The sequence below is a fragment of the Chlorocebus sabaeus genome, chromosome 14 (genome assembly GCF_047675955.1).
Source record: "Chlorocebus sabaeus isolate Y175 chromosome 14, mChlSab1.0.hap1, whole genome shotgun sequence".
Classification (NCBI taxonomy): domain Eukaryota; kingdom Metazoa; phylum Chordata; class Mammalia; order Primates; family Cercopithecidae; genus Chlorocebus; species Chlorocebus sabaeus.
The window spans coordinates 102,601,121-102,620,195 of NC_132917.1; the positions used below are offsets into that span (position 1 = coordinate 102,601,121).

Genomic DNA, 19,075 nt, shown 5'->3' on the forward strand with positions numbered 1-19,075 from the left:
GGTGTGACACTTATTCATGGTCTTTTTTGAGTAACTTCTGTGGAAAGCATCTTTGAATTCTTAGAGCTAAGGGAATGGTTCTTCATATGTGGTTCCCATGAGGCTCTTCCGGAGACTTCTCCAGGGATGTGAGCTGTGATACAGAGGTCCGTTGTATTTGAAGTGGAAACTGCCATTTCATAAGAAAGACAGGATCCCTTTCCAGATTCACAAATTATCCACAACGAAGAGAATTATTTGAAAGTAACAAAATGGTAGTGTCCACACATTGAAACTAAGGCCTTTTTCCTTGTTACCATGTTGGCGAATTACAGCAAGTTTTCCATTTTCCAGGGAGCATCAAGAGCCAGGGTGCTTTTGGTTTAATATCATGACATTTGAAAGATAGCTTTCTGAGGAAAGATTTCACTGCTTTTCTCCAGGTGATCATTGTTTTTTTCTTCCTTTTTTCTACTCACGTACTGTGGTGATTCATGAAACATATGAGAATAATACACAAGCAGGAGTTGGGGTAGCTTAAGAAGCAATAGTGGAGGAGACAGGAAGACTGAGGAAAAAGAGTAAGGTAAACCATGAAACATATCAGAAATCGGTGCTTTGCTTCTAAGGTCCTCAAGGTCAGAGTTAGAAAGTCACCGAGCTGTGTAAATACTAGCCATTGACCCTGCCCTCTGAAGTCCTTGCTTCTCCAAGTAGGGTCTGGAATAGTTACTAGCTTCATTTTGACAGCCAATACTTTGATTCACACACAAATCAATAAGTTGCTTATAGCAATTGAGGTCAAACAAAAATTATTTAAATGATTGGATCAAAAGTAAATTGATTTCAAACATCTTTCTTGTAGAGTTTTTCCTATATGTGACTTAAATTTTTTAAAAAAATTATGATTATATTCTTCTATTGGTGGGAAAGTAGAAACAGATGACCTGTATGATAATGTGGGGCCTTTTACTCTGCTACTCTGGTTGAAGGGTTGAAACATCTGTAAACCCAAGTTGTTGCTTTTTAAATGCACTGGGTTCTAATTTAATGGACCAGAAAAAGCAAATTGGGTGTCAGGTTCCTTCATGGGCAGATGCCCAACAGACATAATAGTTTGTACCAATGGAGGTGTAGGTTGTAGCTTTTGTTGAGTTTTTTTTTTAATCTGTGAATTCTCTGATCAGTGTTATTCCTGGGTTAGTGTCAGATAATTTTACCCCCCCCCCCCCCATATATATATGGTCCAGCTTCTTGGCACGCCTGGTAATTTTTAATTAGATTCCAGACTTTGTTAATTTTACCTTATTGGGTACTGGATATTTTATGTTTTTTATAACATACTTGACCTTTGTTCTGGGATGAAGCTAGTTCTTGGGAACCATTTGATCCTTTGAAGATTTGATTTGGGGATTGTCACATCATGTAGTCTAGGTTTATTTGGCCCCACTATCAAGGCCAGAGTCTCCTGAATCCTGTGAATGATGAGTTTTTCCAGTCTAGCCAACGGCAGGAGGCACTGCTTCCCATCCATTTGAGCACTGGGTACTATTCCGAGGAATCCTTTGGGATCAGGCTCTTTCCCTTACCTCAGGTGGTTTCCGCATGGGGATGTGTTGATAGTGTGCTACTGAGTCTTCTGGGGGGATTGCTTGTTCTCTGTGCAACTGTCTCCTTTCTCCTCAACTCAGAGACTCCTCTGGGTGCCGTTTAGGTTTCCTTTCCCTTTGCTGCAGCTTAGAGTCCTTCTCAGGGCAGTAAGCTGAAGTCTGCATGTGTTTCCCAACTCTCAGGGTCACTGTCCTTATGGCCTGCAGTCTTCTAAGCGCTTTCATATGTTTTGTCTAATTTTAGTTGTTCAGGTGGCAGGATAAATCATCTGTCCTTGATGCTTTATTTTGGCCAGGAGCCGAAGTTCCCTTCATTCTTTTTTATTGAAGACACATTTTGTCAAATATGTAAGCAGGAGCTCTGGTACCTGTGAGTGCGTGGACGAATCCAGCATGAAGTGCAGAAACACTGTTGCTTATCACACCCTCCTTCAGAGCTGTGCTCCTTGTTGCCATTCCTTTCTTGGACCTGTTTTTAAGGTTTTAGACAACACTCTATTCAATATGTATCGTACTCTTTCCCTCCTTGCGCTGTGGGAAGCTTCATGGAGTTTGCCACTGGGTTAGGGAGAGGTATGAATACACTGAGGCAAGATTCTCCTCAAGGGACCTTGTGGCAGGTCAGGAAAGTGAAGACAGAGGATGGTAAGTGCTCCACCTACCTTCTCCTTTTGCTCCAGGAATGACTTAAGTCTGGAAGGAGCCGATACTAGGAAGTTGCGTGTCTGGATTGGTACGTCATAGCAAACGGGAAGAAATGACCATGAGGCTAAGGTCAGAGCCTTGTGGTGCCACTGACCCAGTTGAAGGCAGTTTAAACCGCCAGGCTGTAGTTCTTCAGGCTCTCCTAGGCCTCCCTGCACAACTGACCATTGGTGTCAGCGGCCGAAGCAGGGAAACTGGTGGTGGCCCTCGAGCAGCAAGGAGGGGAGAAGGGACCCTCAGTCTAAGGACAGAAGGAGATGGACTGTGTGAGTTGCCAGAAAGCTCCTTTTGAATTCTTTGGGGGCCAAACTTTTCTCTCCTAAACTCTTATTTATTTATTTATTTTTCCAAATTAGGAAAATAGTATATGACAATTGTAGAAAATTAGGCTATAATCTAGAGGTAATATTTGGTAGCATTTCTCCCCTCCTCCTCAATGCATTCATTTAAACTGAGTGCTAGTATGAACTATTTCAAGTATATTCTTGAAGACACTTGTACCCATGGTATTTTGTCTATAGATTGGGGCTCGACAGGGTCAACTGTCAGGATTCCTGGATGTTGATGACGTGAAGCTTTGGAAAGACCTAATAGTTTCTTTTAGATCCTAGAGGAAATAGTGGTCTGACTTGAATTTATTGTTTGAGTGATATCACCATGTTCGTTATTTTGCCATGTGGTGCTTTTTGGTGGGGGTTTGTCCTTCTTGTGGGTTATTCAGGCGAGCATCAGTCTCCCAAAGTTATTGATGGACAAGTGATGCAGAGGAGAATAGAATGAACTATATTCACTATCTGAAGTCCACCCCACCCCCATCCATCCAGGTGAATGGTGTCATTGTGTAGCTGTCTTCTATATCACATTATTTTTAGATACCAGCTGAGTAGTGCAGTCTCACTGAAAGATTCAGCAGGTGGCACTTTGTAGAAGATGGAGGGATCCAGAGTGCGCGCTGGGGGCTTTGCTGTGTGTAGTAGAAGTTCTATGTTGTGCTTTCCATGGAGAACAGGGTGGGTCCGGGGCTTCAGGCCATGGCGTGCTGGGTTTGGAATCCCAGAACTAGCTCATTGGTTCAGTAGCAGAACTAGAAAGAGGATGCATTTTGGTTTGAAATGTGCTCACGACAGACATTTTTTTTTCTTGAGCAGGCTGTCGTGAGTGTCTGATTTCCATTTTAGTTATGTTAATTTTGTAATTTTTCCGTCGGTTTTTATTGAGACTGATCTGGCGGGGGGGTGGATTAATTTTAAGGAACATGTAATTTCTTCCTTTGATCAGATCCTATAGCCTTAATTTTGTTCTGGAATCTTTCCTGTGTAGTTACATTAGTCTGTGTTTAGTTGAATAGTCAGTGAATTTAAGTTGTAATGTGATGTGCCTGTTTGAGGGAAAAAAAAATGGATTAATTCTGTGCTGCTTTCATTGGTGTAGTACTGAATAATACTCTTAGATTTAGTGGGATTTACCAGGTAAAAAGTGATCTGTTCTCATTTTTCTACCCATTCACAGTCACATAAAGAAAAGATTCAGTAGTAGTTGACAAAAACAAACTTGTAAACTGGTTTTTAAAAACAGTTTTGTTCATGTGTACATTTTGGTGCTGAAATCTTCCAGAGATGTATCTCATTTGATCAGTCCTCTCTCCAACTAACGTAGAGTGAACAGTCAGTTGCTTTTTTCTTTTATCCAGCTGTCGCCGAGTCTACTTTTAATTCTGTAAAGAGGGTATGCCAGGTGAAAGGTTTCATTTCACCTGGCAGATGCTCAGAACATTTCCCAGTCCTCTTGGATTCCAGTTAGCTTATCTGAAGTCTGCCTGTCTCTCCTCACATAGTTACTACCATTGATGGAATGAGAAAAAATTTAGGTAACAAGTTTGAACAGCATTTTAAGGGGTCATTAAAAAACAACAGAACACTCATACCATGCACTCCTGTGTGCTCAGATGGTGGAGTGGGTAGGGCTTGTCATATGACAAACCCATGGCTGCTTGTGAAAATTACTACTTTGCAGATGTTCCCTGCCCCACCCCCACCCTCTGACAGCCTGCAAGGCGACTGAAAACTCATCTCCTAGTGAGGTCCTAGCCTGAGACAAAGGCCTTTTCTCTGAGAGTTTGCCTCCACTGGTTAAAAAATGCTAATTGGCATCAGCTGCGTTAAATCACTGAGTGGGGGCTAGCAGCTGCCACACCATTTGAGTAACCAGGAGGGGGACCTTTTTTTCCTTACTAAAAAGGCCTCTCTCTCAAGTTACTCTTGATTTTGTTTTTCATTTGTTTATACTTGTGACCTGCTAAAGAAGAGCATGGAGGACACAGTAGTTTGGAGTCTGCCTGGACACATGGAATATATAAACTTCCTCTATGTAGTTTTGCCAACTCAACTGTATGTATGGGATTTTTTGTTGTTTCTAAATTTCAGTTTTAGCTGGCCCCAGTCTGTTTTCTCCTGTATCTTTCCAGGTCACATGGAGTGTTTGTTTTTGGTGGTGCTCATGGTGGTGGTGGTATGTATGTATGTACTTAATTGTTGGGATGCAACCACCAAACATGTGTTTAATAACCAAAAGGAGACTGAAACTCAGAAGTTGATTCATTATGACCCTACTCTAAAGACAACATAAAATACTGTATAATAAGCATTAGTCATAATTAGATTTCCAGTTGTAGCTGGCTCAAAGCCATTGGTAGATTCTGTATTTCTAGTAGTGTTTTTTTTTCTCCAAGTGGGCACTCATAATTGGACAGTAAATGACAATTAGTGGTGCTAACTGCCTTTTTATTTTATAAGATGTGTAATAGTCATCTATTTTAAAATCATAAAATCAAGAGAGGAAATCTTCAAAGTGTATATGAACTTGATCCTAAAACAGTAATTTGACGGGAGAGTGTTATTTCCCTGCAGTATATTTTGTAGTTCATTTTTGTATGCTTCCAGGATTTGACTATTTCAGACCTGGGAAATAGTCTGGCAGGTGACATTGATGGGATCACTGTATTTCTGGGTGATATTTGGGTGTTTCCGTCATATTAGAAAAACTATTGCCAGACTTGATTGTATTTTAGTTGTTCATCTAAAATCATTGATTCTGAGACGCCAACCGAGTTTTGAAGATGTTAGAGTGTGTACTTTATGGTTGACAGTGCTTCATGGTTTCATGACATAAAATAGTGGTGGGCTCCATTCAAGGGCACTTCAGATTCAGTGAAATACATGGTCCCATGGTAATCTGCCACCAGTATTTACCAATGTGCCTATTCAGGAGTTTTCACACCAGTGGACAGTATGGAATTTAAGCCTATGAGAACTTTAAAATGCGTGCTTGATTTTTAACTCGGTGAGCTGTGAAAATAATCGAGTGCTCTTGACTCTTTCTTACACAGTGGTGAATAGGTTAGATCCTAGAAGACATTGGTTTGTGTCACTAAAAGGAAAAAATGTAAATGGAACCTAGTGGAAATATTTTATAATTCTTAATTATTGCTCAGGAAGCCTTTCATGGGAGAATCATAGGTAGCATTTCTTTCTGTCAAGAAGTGAAAGCTACTGGCAGAGCGTGATAGGGAACAACAGCCCTGGAAATAGATTAGCCACTGCAGGGAGTGGAGGTAGGCAAAGGTAAGGGTTGATGAAACAAGTCTGGACAGTCAAGTAAAATTCACTGCTGTATGAAGTTCTTATTATAGGAACAAAGTTAAAATCAGTATTTGGATTTTCCCCTATTCTAGTTCAACGTAAGATTAGACGAATGGCTAACTAGAATAACCAATGTTGTTTTGTTTTTGTGTAGTTTTTATACCCCACATCCTTACAGATTTACTGACTTTTGGATAAAAGGAGAAAAACGGTTAGTTCGCTTTCTGGTCACCCAGCTGCAGTTCAGTGTACGGAAAGTGGGATGTTTGGCTTTTTAGAGCACATTAACCATGGACCTTATCCTGGGAGTGACACCACATGCCTTTTCAATGGGCCCTGTTTACGGCCACTACCCTGTGCTAACTCTTTTCAGGAGCCTACCTGTCTTGGCAAGCCTCATTAGGGCTGTCCCAGGCCACTCACTGCTTGGTCAGGAGGCCTCTCAGAAACCCTCAGATAGCACTGGGAGTGAGTTGTGGTGACACAGGAGGGAGCAGGCTCGATGTGCCCCCATGCCAGCAGGCCCTGGTCACTACTGCTCATCATACTGTACATGTTGATATGTGTGTGCAGAGAGCACAAGATAAAACTTTTGAGGCATTAGGTTTCCTACTTTTATTTGGGGCATGCTTCCTCATGTTCTATGGAATAAACATTGTTACCCTTTTCTGTTTTAGAATGAAGTTCCTTTGAAGCAAGGTCTCAAATAGAAGTGTTTCTCTGTTTTACTAGCTAGTCTAAACACTGGTTTTGTGTAGAATTAAGATGGTTATCTACTGTTGAGTATCTCATTTTTCTTTGCTGCTTTTAACATGGCCATATTTAAATCTCAGATAGAAATTATACCTATTTGGTAGGACTTTGCAGGGTTTGAAGGAGAATTATTATATCAACTCTGTTGGGTCATGTGACTGCTGCCATATTTGTAGTCATCTATCAAAGTCACATGACAGGTGTGCCTGTAGAATATATAGTTGTGCATCACTTAACAGTGGGGTTATGTTCTCAGAGATGCATCATTCATTAGGCAGTTTTGCTGTTGTCCGTCGTCAAAGTGTGTTTATGTAAACCTAGATGGTACACACGGGCTACCTGGTACGGCCTGTTGCTCCCAGGCTGCAGACATGTACAACATGCTACTGTACTGAATAGTGCAGGCAATTGAAAAATAATAGCAAGTAGTTGTGTATCTAAACATAGAAAAGAGATTGTCAAAATATGTTACAAAAGATAAAAAATGGTACTTTCCGCATAGAGCTCTGAACATTAATGGAGCTTACAGGGCTGGAGGTTGCTCTTGGTGAGTCAGTGAGTGGTGAGTGAATGTGAAGGCCTAGGACTACTGTACGCTACTGTAGACTTCATAAGCGTTGTATACTTAGGATACACTAAATTTGTAAAAAATATACTTTCTTCAGTAATAACTTTAGGTTACTGTAACTTTTATAAAACTTTTAGGCACTTTTGTAATAACACTTAGCTTAAGAAACATTGCATAGCTGTACTAAAATATTTTCTTTTTAAAAATCTTTGTAAGCTTTTTTCTGTCTTTTCTAACTTTTTAAACATTTTGGTAAAAAACGAAGACAGAAACACACGCATTGGCTTAGGCCTACACATGGTCAGGCTCATCAATGTCTGTCTTCCACCTCCACATCTTGTCCCAGTAGAAGGTCTTCAAGCCAGTAGCACACATAGAACTGTCATCTCCTATAATAACAATGCCTTCTTAGGGATACCTCCTGAAGGATCTGCCTGAGGCTGTTGTAAGTTCACTTTTTTTGTTATTTAAATAGGAGTACACTTTAATATAACAATAGAAGTGTAGTAAACAAACCACTAACATAGTCATTTATTAAGTATTATGTACTATACATAACTATATGTGCAATAATTTTATACAGCCGGCCATGCGACAGGTTAGTTTAGCATCACCACAAGCAATGTCAGTAGGTGATGGGCATTTTTCAGCTTCATTTATTAATTTTATTAATTTTATGGGTTCATTGTTGTATTTGCAGTCCTTTGTTGACTAAGATGTTATGTAGTGCATGACTGTACTATAGTACTCTAGCGTTTATATTTCAGAACCAAGCTGTAAAGCTGCCGTCTTGAGAATTACTATTCTAAGATGACGACATGTCTTGTTATACATTTGTTTTCTAAAGCAGTAATGTATAACTGAAGTTTGTATTTTAAAAATTGTTTTTCCCATCTGATCTCATGAATATCTAATTAATGATGTCGCAGCTTTTAAAGTATAACAATTTGCAAATCAAACTTCCTTTAGGCTTGTAAGGCCTTAAGAGTGGTTCTAGAGGTGCTAGACTGAAGCAGTAAGTAGCAGTAAGTAGGGTTCTTCCAAGTTGTGTGTAAGTGCATGCATACACACACACACACAACACACACACACGCATGTACGTCTAGGCTACTCAGAGCCCCTACTCTTACCTGGAGAGAGAAGGACATCAAGTTATGAGTGGGATGGTTGTGTCAGTGTAGAAAAGTAAGGGCATTTTAGGGGACTAGTCATCTTTTCCTTTTGAAAATGTATGCAGTATAGGGGATTCTAGAGATCTGGTCATCAGATTTCTCCCGATCTTAAATACTGTGCTTTTGTAATCAAGGATGATTTTCCCTTTCCTGCACAGTTCCTGTTCTTTCTCACTTTAACTCTGCTTTCCCTTCATTCTGTGCTAACTACAAATCTTCCTTAACCTGACTCTTCGCAGATAGTATGTCATGTGTATATAACAAGGGACAGACTGTCTACCTGGCTGCACAGCTTCTTCTCCAGGTTTATATGAGAGATAGGTGGAGATCACAGACTTCCCAGCCTTGTCATTCACAAGGGCAACTTATTTTTATTTTCCAGACTTGTGTCACTATCTGTTTCCTTCATTCCCCACCCTAATCTTCTCACACAAACTCTGGGTTTCTTCCTCTGCTCATCTTACTTCAGTAAACCAAGATGCTAGGAGAGAAGCCAAGTCTGAAACAATGTGCTCAGTGATGTTTTGTTCCTGGGACCCACTGGACTCAGCTGAACCTCTTCGGATTAGTGGGTTCTCACTGAGCACACCGTCACAGACGGCACCTCCAGCCTGCATTCATGTATTCAGTACTCTGCCTTGGCTTCACTAGAGGGTGCTGTCGTGCAGGGTTGTTCGAGGTAAACGTTTTCTGGACTTAACGGACCTGATGATCTGTATTTGCAAAGGAAACAGACTTTCCAAGTGATAAGTTCAAATAGTATCAGTCATTTCCCTTTTTTGGTCCCATTTTTACAGCTGAACAAACCGAGGCTCAGAGAAGTGGAGTGCATTTCCAGAGGTCACAGTTAGTGGGAGAACTGGCCAGGCAGCACGCTCGCGCTGTCCCTGCAGCTCTCCGTGTCTGTCTTTACCTCCTATGCCTCACGTCCTATCATCACATTTCAAAGGATGAGTCCTCTAAGATTCCTGTTCTTGGCATAAGGATAAAGTGAATGCATATGTGCCTCTGCTCCTGGAGGGTGGGAAACTTGTGTTCCTTTCATTATTGTATGTGGTGTGGGAGAAGTAAAGTCATGCACATTATTCAGTAGCCACACATTTTATTTTTATTTTTTCTTAAGGATGAAGAGGAAGAAATCAAACTGGAGATAAATATGCTAAAGAAATACTCTCATCACAGAAATATTGCAACATATTATGGTGCTTTCATCAAAAAGAGCCCTCCAGGACATGATGACCAACTCTGGGTAGGTGGATGTTTCCTGAGCATTTGTGGGCGTTCCGTTTGCTTGAATTGTGAGGGCGTGGCGGGGGTGGGGGCTGGGGGGAAGGGAGGGAAGAAAAACCATGAAGAGGAGCAGTAAGTAGCTGGAAGATTCTAAAGGCTTCCTTGGCCTATGTCTCTGGGTTGACTATATGCTGGTTGTTTATTGTGATATTGATTTCACATTGCATGGAAAAAAGTTAACTTTGTGTTTCAGGAATAAAATGGCAGCATCTAGAAGGAATGTGATCAAATAGCAAGGAAATTAGGAGCTTGAAAGCAATACAATAAAAACTTTATTTATGGGAACAAAACTAATTTGAAAGCCCAGCAAATTGAGCTTACCACTTGGAAATGAGAGAGAGATCTCAGGAAACAAACTTCTGTCAGTAGCTTATCAATAGTATTAATGATAATAGTTAATTAAAACAAATTACAGGGAAATTTCTGGAATTGACACATTCAACCTTATCTCTTTTTGAACACATTTATATTCAAGATAATGACCTGGAGATACCATCAGATCTGTGGCTATCACATTATTTAAACTTGCAAAGGAGGAAGATAGATGAATACTTTTTGTATCAGTATTTTTAAAGGGCCGTTACAGAAAACATCTGCAAAATTAAATAGAAGGGAAAAAGTTTACTCTGTTACCATTGCCCAAATCAGGTCACAGTTAAAATGTTAGAACAGTTCAGTTCGGTTTATTTTCTGGGTACTTTAAACATACCATTGTGATCATATTGTTCAAACATTCAGATACTGTAAATATTGTATTAAAAATTGTATAACTGCTTAAAATTACTATTTTTTATTCGTATTAGACCCAGTTAATATAAAATATAATAGTTTGAGGATCATAATGTGAAAAATAGAATGTTTTTGAGGCAAGATGAAAAAGAATGTTAGGGAATATTTGAGTCAGATATTTGATAATTGGACAGTGATGAGGAGCAAAGTGGTCTTCCTGTGCCCACGTGCTTCTGAGAGAGAATGAGCACTTCAGAATTGCTGCGCTTGGGTGTGCCATAGAATACCAGACACTCACAGTCTCCTGGACCAAATACACGGAGCGAATACATGGGACCGTGAAATGAGCTTTCAGTTATTTAGGTGCCTCCAAATTATTATGAGTTATTTAGGAGCATCACGTTTCCAGGTCCTTAGAATAAAGAGATGGCATGGCGGTTAAACTGGTTTTCCCAATTTCTCCAAGATGTGTTACTCACCTTGTGTCTTGTCTGCCCTATAGCTTGTTATGGAGTTTTGTGGGGCTGGGTCCATTACAGACCTTGTGAAGAACACCAAAGGGAACACACTCAAAGAAGACTGGATTGCTTACATCTCCAGAGAAATCCTGAGGGTGAGGAAAGTGGGTGGCTACAGTGCTCCAACCCATGATCCTATGCTTCCGTTTTCATTTTCCCAGCCCCAAGTACTTCTTTGCATTACTTATACATATATAGATTATTCTCTTTGACAGCCAAGGATTCTGTATATCTAGCTAGCTTTGATAATTTTAAGCTACATCATGATTTGACTCTGGCAAGTATGTAAAGAAGGTTGACTTAAATAAAAGAAGCATTTCTGTATTTCCCTGAATTTACTTTCCATGGCATCATGACATACCTATTGGCAGCTTTCCTTTGAGTTTAAAAGGAAATCAGAGTGGAAGGGAAGAGAAATAATCTCCAACTATTGTTTTTAAAGGAATTCTGTGTATAAGCTTATAAATAAATACTAATGGTGCTGAATGCTGGTTTTCAAAATCACCTTGAAGACTTTGGTGTTAGCTACTAGAATCTGTTACAATATTTATGAAGAAAAGTTAGAATGTTTAATATTATTGACAGCCATTTGGAAAGCTGGCTAATGATCTTAGAGTAAGTTTCTGAACTGCTATTGTAGCAGCTTTTAAATGTTTCTTTTGAGTAGTAAAGCCATGTTGACGGCACATGCAGAGGGTTTCTAGGATTTCGTATTTGAGCAGTGCATGTAGGATATTACCAGTGGGTCTCTTCCTTCATTTCGCTATCACAGTTTTTCTCTCTACTTCATCCCTGAATTACACACAGACATTACTTGGTTGCATTTCATTTACCTACCACATTAAAAAAAAAAGATTATGAAGTTAAATTGAAGTCCAATTCTTATGCTTCCCCCACTAATAAAAAAACTTAAAAGTAATGAATAAGTTATTTAAATTTTTTTAGTAAGTAAAGTTATCCCACTTTTTATATGTAAGATTCATAGAGGATTGCAGGTTTAAAAACTGCCATCTAGACTTCCTAGAGAAACGTTTAATTTTTTTTTTAATTTAGATATTTATGTAGTCCTTGAAGAGAGGCAATTGCCCTAAGAAGACTAGTTGCGGGGGGTGGGGTAGGGTGACAGGAGAACCATCTTTTTATAAACACTTGCAAATGTCATTAAAATGTCAGGATCTTTTATGACTGTTACAGAAAGCAGAGCCTAAATGTGGGAAACTTTCCTGCCCTATACTACTGTAAAGGAAGTCAGGTACTGGGCCAGGTGGATTTCTTCTATTAATAACTAAAACTCTTTAGCATGGTAGGCAGGATAGAACATTAGTTGAGTGGTTGGAGACTAGCATAAGTCAGACCTGGGTTTGAGTCCTGCCTCTGCTGCTTACCTATAGCACACCCTATGTTATTCAACTTTCAGGACTTATTTTCTCCTCGTCTATACATTTTAGATACCAACCTTTTGAAATTACTTTTGTTAGGAGAATTCAATGAGTTAGTGTATATTAATCATTTAATGTAACATTTGGATACATAGCTACCTATCAGTGACTATTAACTGTTGTCATTATTCTTTGTTTTAAACACCCACTCTCCTGCCATACACATCCCCACCCGCGCACCCACGCCCCTACCTTTCTTATATAGATATCTCAAGCAGAGAAGTAGCTTTTAGCTTAATGTCCTAGGCATCAAATGTATTTCAGCCTTCAAAGACAAATGTGTTTCTATACCCAGGCAAGCGTTGTTTACCTATCATATGTAACATGTACATTTAGCCATTTTACCATCAATAATCTCCAGTAACATTTAAAAAAAGCCAAAGTTGTTTGACGCCTCTAAGCTAGCTTGAGTGTGGCATGTGAATGAACATCTTTTTGAGACGCAGGGAATCTTTTTCACCTCACTGGGCATCTGAAACACGAGCTGCCTTCGCCTACATTTCATCTAGAATGGGAGTTTTTCCTTGTGACAAAAGTTTAAATTAACTAAAAACAAGCAATTGCCTCAGGGAGAGTTCGTGTGTCATGCAGTAGTGTGTGTTCATTATAGGGGTTACTAAGAGTTGGCTTTGGTAAAGAGAAGGCAAGATGATAAGCTGGAGGTAAGGCCTCATGAGAAAGGAATGCAGCCACCCCCAGACAGATAAGCTGTGTTCTCAAAGACGGTTGGGGTTAGACAGTTTCTGTGGTGGCAAAATCTTTCCTCATTTTTCACTAGATGTTGGATTTAGACATTATGATCATTATGATCAGACCCTTTGAATGGTGAGGGTCCTAAGCAGGTAGGCCTCAGCCAGTAGAGAAGTGCTTTTTGGAGCCAGCACACTGTTACCCTCTGGACCACAAGGCTTAGCAGCAAGGCCAGCGTGTTCTTTTCAGCCCACTTCCATGTTCACATTCCACATGGCAGTATCGTCATATTGAACATGGGAACTTAGAGCTTTCTGTAACCAATGCTGTATGACAGCCTTTGACTGCTCTTTTATTCTGTGACCTTGCACGATACAGAGTTAAGGGAAAAATGTTTCCTAGTTTAGAAACACAGATGCATTTGCTCAAGGATAGTGCTTCACTGAGTGTTTGGACTTGACGTCTCTGCTAAGGAAGGGTAATTGTGGCCTGATTTCTGGTGTGGGACTAGTTGAACACACACATACTCCCAGGTACTTCATGGAAGAAAAAGGTTCTTTTTTTCCGAATAATCATATAACATTGTTGCAGAGCTATTAGATACACTTAATTCCCTGTAGAAGCAGTGATCCTGTAGCCATATAGACAGGAAAACAGGCATTGTTCTGTACATTTATTGCTGGTAATGAACAAGAGTGCATGCAAGCTACATTTGTTTGACAAGATGTGGGTGCTTATGTTTGTTGTTAAGATAGTTCTGTAAAAGTTTTAAGAAGAGGTTGGCAAGTTAGAAAACAAAAATGAACTGAAGTAATAGAAATAGGAATTATGAAGAATTGGGGAACTTAGCTTTTGTGTCTCTCCTTTTGCTATTTGAAGTTATACCATGCTGAGAGGAGGTACTTTGTTCCTAACTATAGCAATAAGGTACCATATATTTTTAGTGCTTTTTTCTCTAGTCAGTGCTTTGTGGTATAATACCGCACATCCTGTGTTGTGAAAAATAAACAGAGCTGTCAAATAAGCTTTGCTCTGTTTCCTAGACAGACCAGTAAATGAATGTTTAGAAACCCCCTATGTTAGAAAAATTAGTATTCTAGAGGAGCTGTTGTATTTAATTCATATCTTACAAAGTAATGATAACAATAAAACCCCATGAAAAAAGAATAAACAGGAAAAAAATCAAATAACCCTTACTTATAATCTGCCCTTTTTGGATTGAGACATTTTAGAGTAAATAGGTTGCTTGTATCTTAAGGAGGTGAGCTGTATATTTGGCTTCTCTAGCTAAGGACAGAATAAGTAAATGAGTTGTGAGAATGATGCATTGCTGTCTCTTGGACCATATTTGGATGCAACATGTGTTTTTGTTCTTCCACCACCTCTCGTAAGAGACAAGCTTTTGGGCCTCATTCCAGATACAAGGTCATCAAAAAGTGTTATATGCCCAGTAGGTTTGTTTCCTTGGGAAAGAAAGGTATTTTATTTGAACACAAGGCTTTTTTGACAGCACAATCATTTTATGCTTCGGATGGAGGTGGGATTGATCAGCACTTAGCAGTTTGTCACTGTGCAGTGGGAAGGCTAGCCAGTGTTAAAGAGCCAGATTTCAAAGCCCTCTCTTGCCCTTTGCTTTTCCCCTGAGATGTGTCTAGTTCAAATATGCCCACGGGGTCACCCTCTAGACATTTAGCGTGGGAAAGGAACCACCCTGTACACAAATAGCACAAATTATAGCAGAGAAAATGCAGATGGTAATCTGCAGTGTATCTTAAAGGCACAGCTAGAAGTGGTCATGTTGCTCACACAGGGAACCTAACCCACTGGGAATGTGGCGGGGGGAGGACTTCTTTCTGTGTGTGTGGTAGTGTTGGTGCCGTCTTCCTGGGAGTGCACTAAGAGTGAAGTTAATGTTCATGAGCTCACAAACACCGTTGGTCCCATGTGCACTTTCTTATAAAAGGTGTGTTCCTGGCTGTTTACTTATAGTCACAGAAAACTAAAATTCAGGCCTGTCTTTCCTATTCAGGGACTGGCACATCTTCACATTCATCACGTGATTCACCGGGATATCAAGGGCCAGAATGTGTTGCTGACTGAGAATGCAGAGGTGAAACTTGGTATGTAATAGTTGTGCGGCGTGATCTCGTAATTGCACCTGGCACAAGCCAGCTGCACTCCCAGTTCTGCTTCCATCTAGCTAAAAGTTCAGTCTGTTACCCATGTTTTCTATTTCTGTTCTTCTTAAGAATGTGGGAACCGAGCATATTGCTTAGCCTGGCTCCAGCCTCCCCACTTCCATGTTAGTTCCCCCCCCCACCTCCCGCCCCCTGGTTCTCTATACAGCAGCCAGACTGATCTTCAGCTCAGACCCTGCCACTTTCCTGCTTAAAGACCCTTAATGGCTTCCTATTTTACTTTGGATAAAACCGACGTTTCTCACCCTTGCCTATAAAAAGCCATGTAGGATCTGATGCCTGCTACTTTTCCCTCCTCATTTTATGTCCCTCTTTACTTCTCTCTTCATCAGTCACTGTCTTTTTTTCTTTTCTTAAACTTCCTGGATCTTGCCTTGGGGCCTTTGCAAAACTGTTTCCCATTGGGAAGACTTGACTTCAGTTTTGAAGTCACAGTTTTTTTTCTCATGTTCAGGGGCCTTTTCCACCCTCTGATCTGTCTTGGGCCTTGCTGCTTGTTTCTTTCATAGTATTGTTCACAATGTATAGTTATGTGATTGTTTTTTACTTCTGTTACTGTCTCTTTTGCCAGAATGTAAATTCTGGGAATGCAGCAAATAGCCTGTTACCCAGCACCCAGCATAGTGACTTCATTGTAGTAGGTGCTCGATAAATTTCTGCATGGATAGGTAATTACAGCCCGTGGTGTTTTCCTGGAGTTATTCACAAGGGTTCTTTTATATTTCTTGTTTCCTTTAGCTGGGTCTGAACTCATTCCACTTTCATTTAAGTGTTGTATCAAATTTTTAAATAGCGTTTGTATTAATTTTTCTTCCACTAACACATCAGAACAAAATTCTTTCTGTTTATATGGGTCTGGTCCACCTTTCTTTTAGAAATCATAGGCACAGCTGTTGTACTGTAAAAGTAAGATCTTCATAGTTACTTCCTTGCATAGTGTCTGTGTTTGTTGGTCTTCTATGGAGGAATCTGCCCAATTGGAAACTCCCCTCAGGGCTCCCCTCAAGGAAGCACTTGAGCAGTTCTCATACCAAATGACTCAGTGAGCTGTGCGTTCCCTGCACTGGTCTCCTGCTATCCGCCTGCGATAGTACCTGAGTGATCACTTAGTGATTGGTTACCGTTGCCTTCCAAGTCGCTGTGATGCTCGCTTAGGCTTCCTGCACTAACTGGCTGGCCTGTGTGTCCCTGGTTCCTCTGCTGCCTGGCCCGTGTGTCTCTGTCTCTGAAGGAGTACTCAGTGAGTAAGTCCACACCCTGGACAAGCCGTTTTCTGAGCGTGTTCTGTGCATAGAAGTTGAATCTATGATCCCTTTAAGTCATCTCAGCACTTCGTAGGCCTTTCTGCATGGGCGCCTCCACCTTTGCAGGTTCCTGCTGGGGTAATGGTAGTGTGTGTGGTGATAGTGTTGGCAGGGACAGATGGCAGGCATTCCGTTAGAGGTCATGGTCTTCCTGCCAGCTCTGCCTCCCATCCTTGAACTTTCCTCTAGACCACCACCACCATCCAATTGGGTAGGATGCAGAAGTCACTGAAAAATCAGCAGAAGTCCCAAGTGCTTTAGGGTGTGTTGTTTGTGAACATATGATTTAGCTTGCTTTTTTTTTTTTTTTTTTTTTTTTTAAATTCAGTACTGTGTTTTTTTCAAGAAAACTTTTGTGAATTTTTTATCTTTATGGTTATTAGTACTGTTTAAGAAGGTAAGTCAAGTGCGTCTTCAGTCAGTTCTCCAGAACCTGGGGCTCTCTGTGACTTGATCTTGTTTGCGGCAGTTCTCTGAAAGCACTGAAGGTTGTGGTTCATTCAAAAGGCCCTCTGCTGGTCACTGTCGGAGAAGCTGGGGAGGCAGCCAGATCCAGGCTTCACAGAAGCTTCCAGACTGGTAGAGGATCTCACAGTCTCGGTGGCTTTACTGTGGAAGGGCACTCCTGACCAGTGGTGCCTTCCTTGAGGAGGATTGCATATTCATGAAGCACTGCTGTTTCAGTTTACTACGAAGACATTTCCTCCTTGTGTTTTTTCACAAGTATATCTGGTTTGTAATTGTGTTTCACTTTCTCTTCCTTTCTCTTCCTCCCACAGTTGACTTTGGTGTGAGTGCTCAGCTGGACAGGACAGTGGGGCGGAGAAATACGTTCATAGGCACTCCCTACTGGATGGCTCCTGAGGTCATCGCCTGTGATGAGAACCCAGATGCCACCTATGATTACAGAGTAAGAGGCACCTACTCCATAGGCCTTTGCAGGGCCCCTGGCATGCCTGAGAGATGGGGGCTTTGCTTATAAATTGCACACCCCTTGTCTGCCTGCCTTTTCAGGGAGGAAGACCTTCAGTGAGGAAAATTGCAGGTGCAAATTTTTCAGCACAGTATTCAGATGCTGTCTTTTTTGTCCATTTGTATCACGTGACTGTGTTCTCATTAAGGAGTACACTGGTTTCAAAGCAGTCTGGAGCACTTTGTCGTGCCTAGAGCTTTTTGTTCCTATTTACTATCCTTTTTTTTTTTTAACTTGAAGAATATATTAGAATCGAATATTTATTCTTTTTAAAATATTGCCAATGTATAGTAATAGCTTCATTTGAGTGAAATTTTATATTATTCTTGTTAAACTGCTGTACAGCATTGATTTGGTATACAAATTTATTTAAATTATTAGAGTGACCTCTAGGGACTTGAATCAATAATGCACTTTAAAAAAAAAAATCTAGATGTAAATCCATATTTGATATCAGACTCAGGTTACTATGTTTACAAAAGCTGTTTTTAAAAATCCATGCCTTAATTAGATGAGCCAGACTGGTTAATATACCTGTTAATGATATGCAAAATGGAATTCATGTCTTAACAGTCTCCCATGTATTTTAGTATTTATTACAAATATCCAATTAATGAGACTTAAGACTGTAGTGCAGAGTAAGTTTTGTTTTTTATATACTGAAGTATCTTAAAATGGATAACAGACTTTGTGACTTTCTACTCTTTACTATGTATCTAAAATTTGAAAATGTTTTCCAGCATTCCCCAAATAATTATTATACCTAAGTAAATACAAATAGTTAATACAAAGTTGGTAATTAGACCTGGCTGGTATGCAGAACAAGACAGTGTATTTGGTTATTTAATCTCTTAATCTAGAACCACCCCCACCCCCACCCGGTTTTTTTGTTTTTGTTTTTGTTTTGCCATAAAACTGACTTTCTGAAGAGCCTGGGCCTGTTGTCTAATGTTCTACCCTTGAGATTTGTCTCATTACTTCTTTATGTCATTTAGTTTGTTTCCTGTAAACCAGAAAGGCTTAATTTGTATCAAGGAAAACCTTCTTAGCAAAATCACCACTGGGGAGGTGGAGGTGGGGGTGGGGGTGGGGGTGGGGGTGGAGGGTGGAGGGTGGAGGGGTGGGGGTGGGGGTGGGGGTGGCGGGTGGCGGGTGGCGGTGGCGGTGGAGGTGGAGGTGGCGGTGGCGGTGGCGGTGGCGGTGGCGGTGGAGGTGGAGGTGGAGGTGCTTCATGTTGCCTCGCAGCAGGGGACATGCAGAACTGTTCATCCCCCGCTCATTGCCAGGAGTGGCCCCTGGATTAGGGTAATGAGCCCCTTTGTGTACCCTGATAGTATAGAAAGCTTAATGAAAATAAGGGAGGAATGATAGGTCTCTCTTTTTTGTTGTATTCAGATATATGTGTCTGAACTTTGTAATGTAAGTATAGATTATTTAGAAAACCTTTAAACTGAGCAACTTTAATTCCTTGGTTAGGATAGCATATAAACAAATATATAGTAATGATAA

The 19,075-nt window shown here is 40.5% G+C and overlaps 1 protein-coding gene across 50 annotated transcripts in view; it reads left to right on the forward strand.

Annotated features, from left to right (window-relative positions):
- Positions 1-19,075, forward strand: part of MAP4K4 (mitogen-activated protein kinase kinase kinase kinase 4) — a 192,949-nt gene that overhangs the window by 112,792 nt on the left and 61,082 nt on the right. For all 50 annotated transcript variants that reach the window (XM_073023257.1, XM_038004234.2, XM_008008228.3 and 47 more), the window contains 4 exons: positions 9,549-9,674; positions 10,947-11,057; positions 15,121-15,211; positions 17,373-17,503. In XM_073023257.1, coding sequence (XP_072879358.1) covers positions 9,549-9,674; positions 10,947-11,057; positions 15,121-15,211; positions 17,373-17,503 — 459 coding nt within the window. The remainder of the gene's footprint in view (positions 1-9,548; positions 9,675-10,946; positions 11,058-15,120; positions 15,212-17,372; positions 17,504-19,075) is intronic.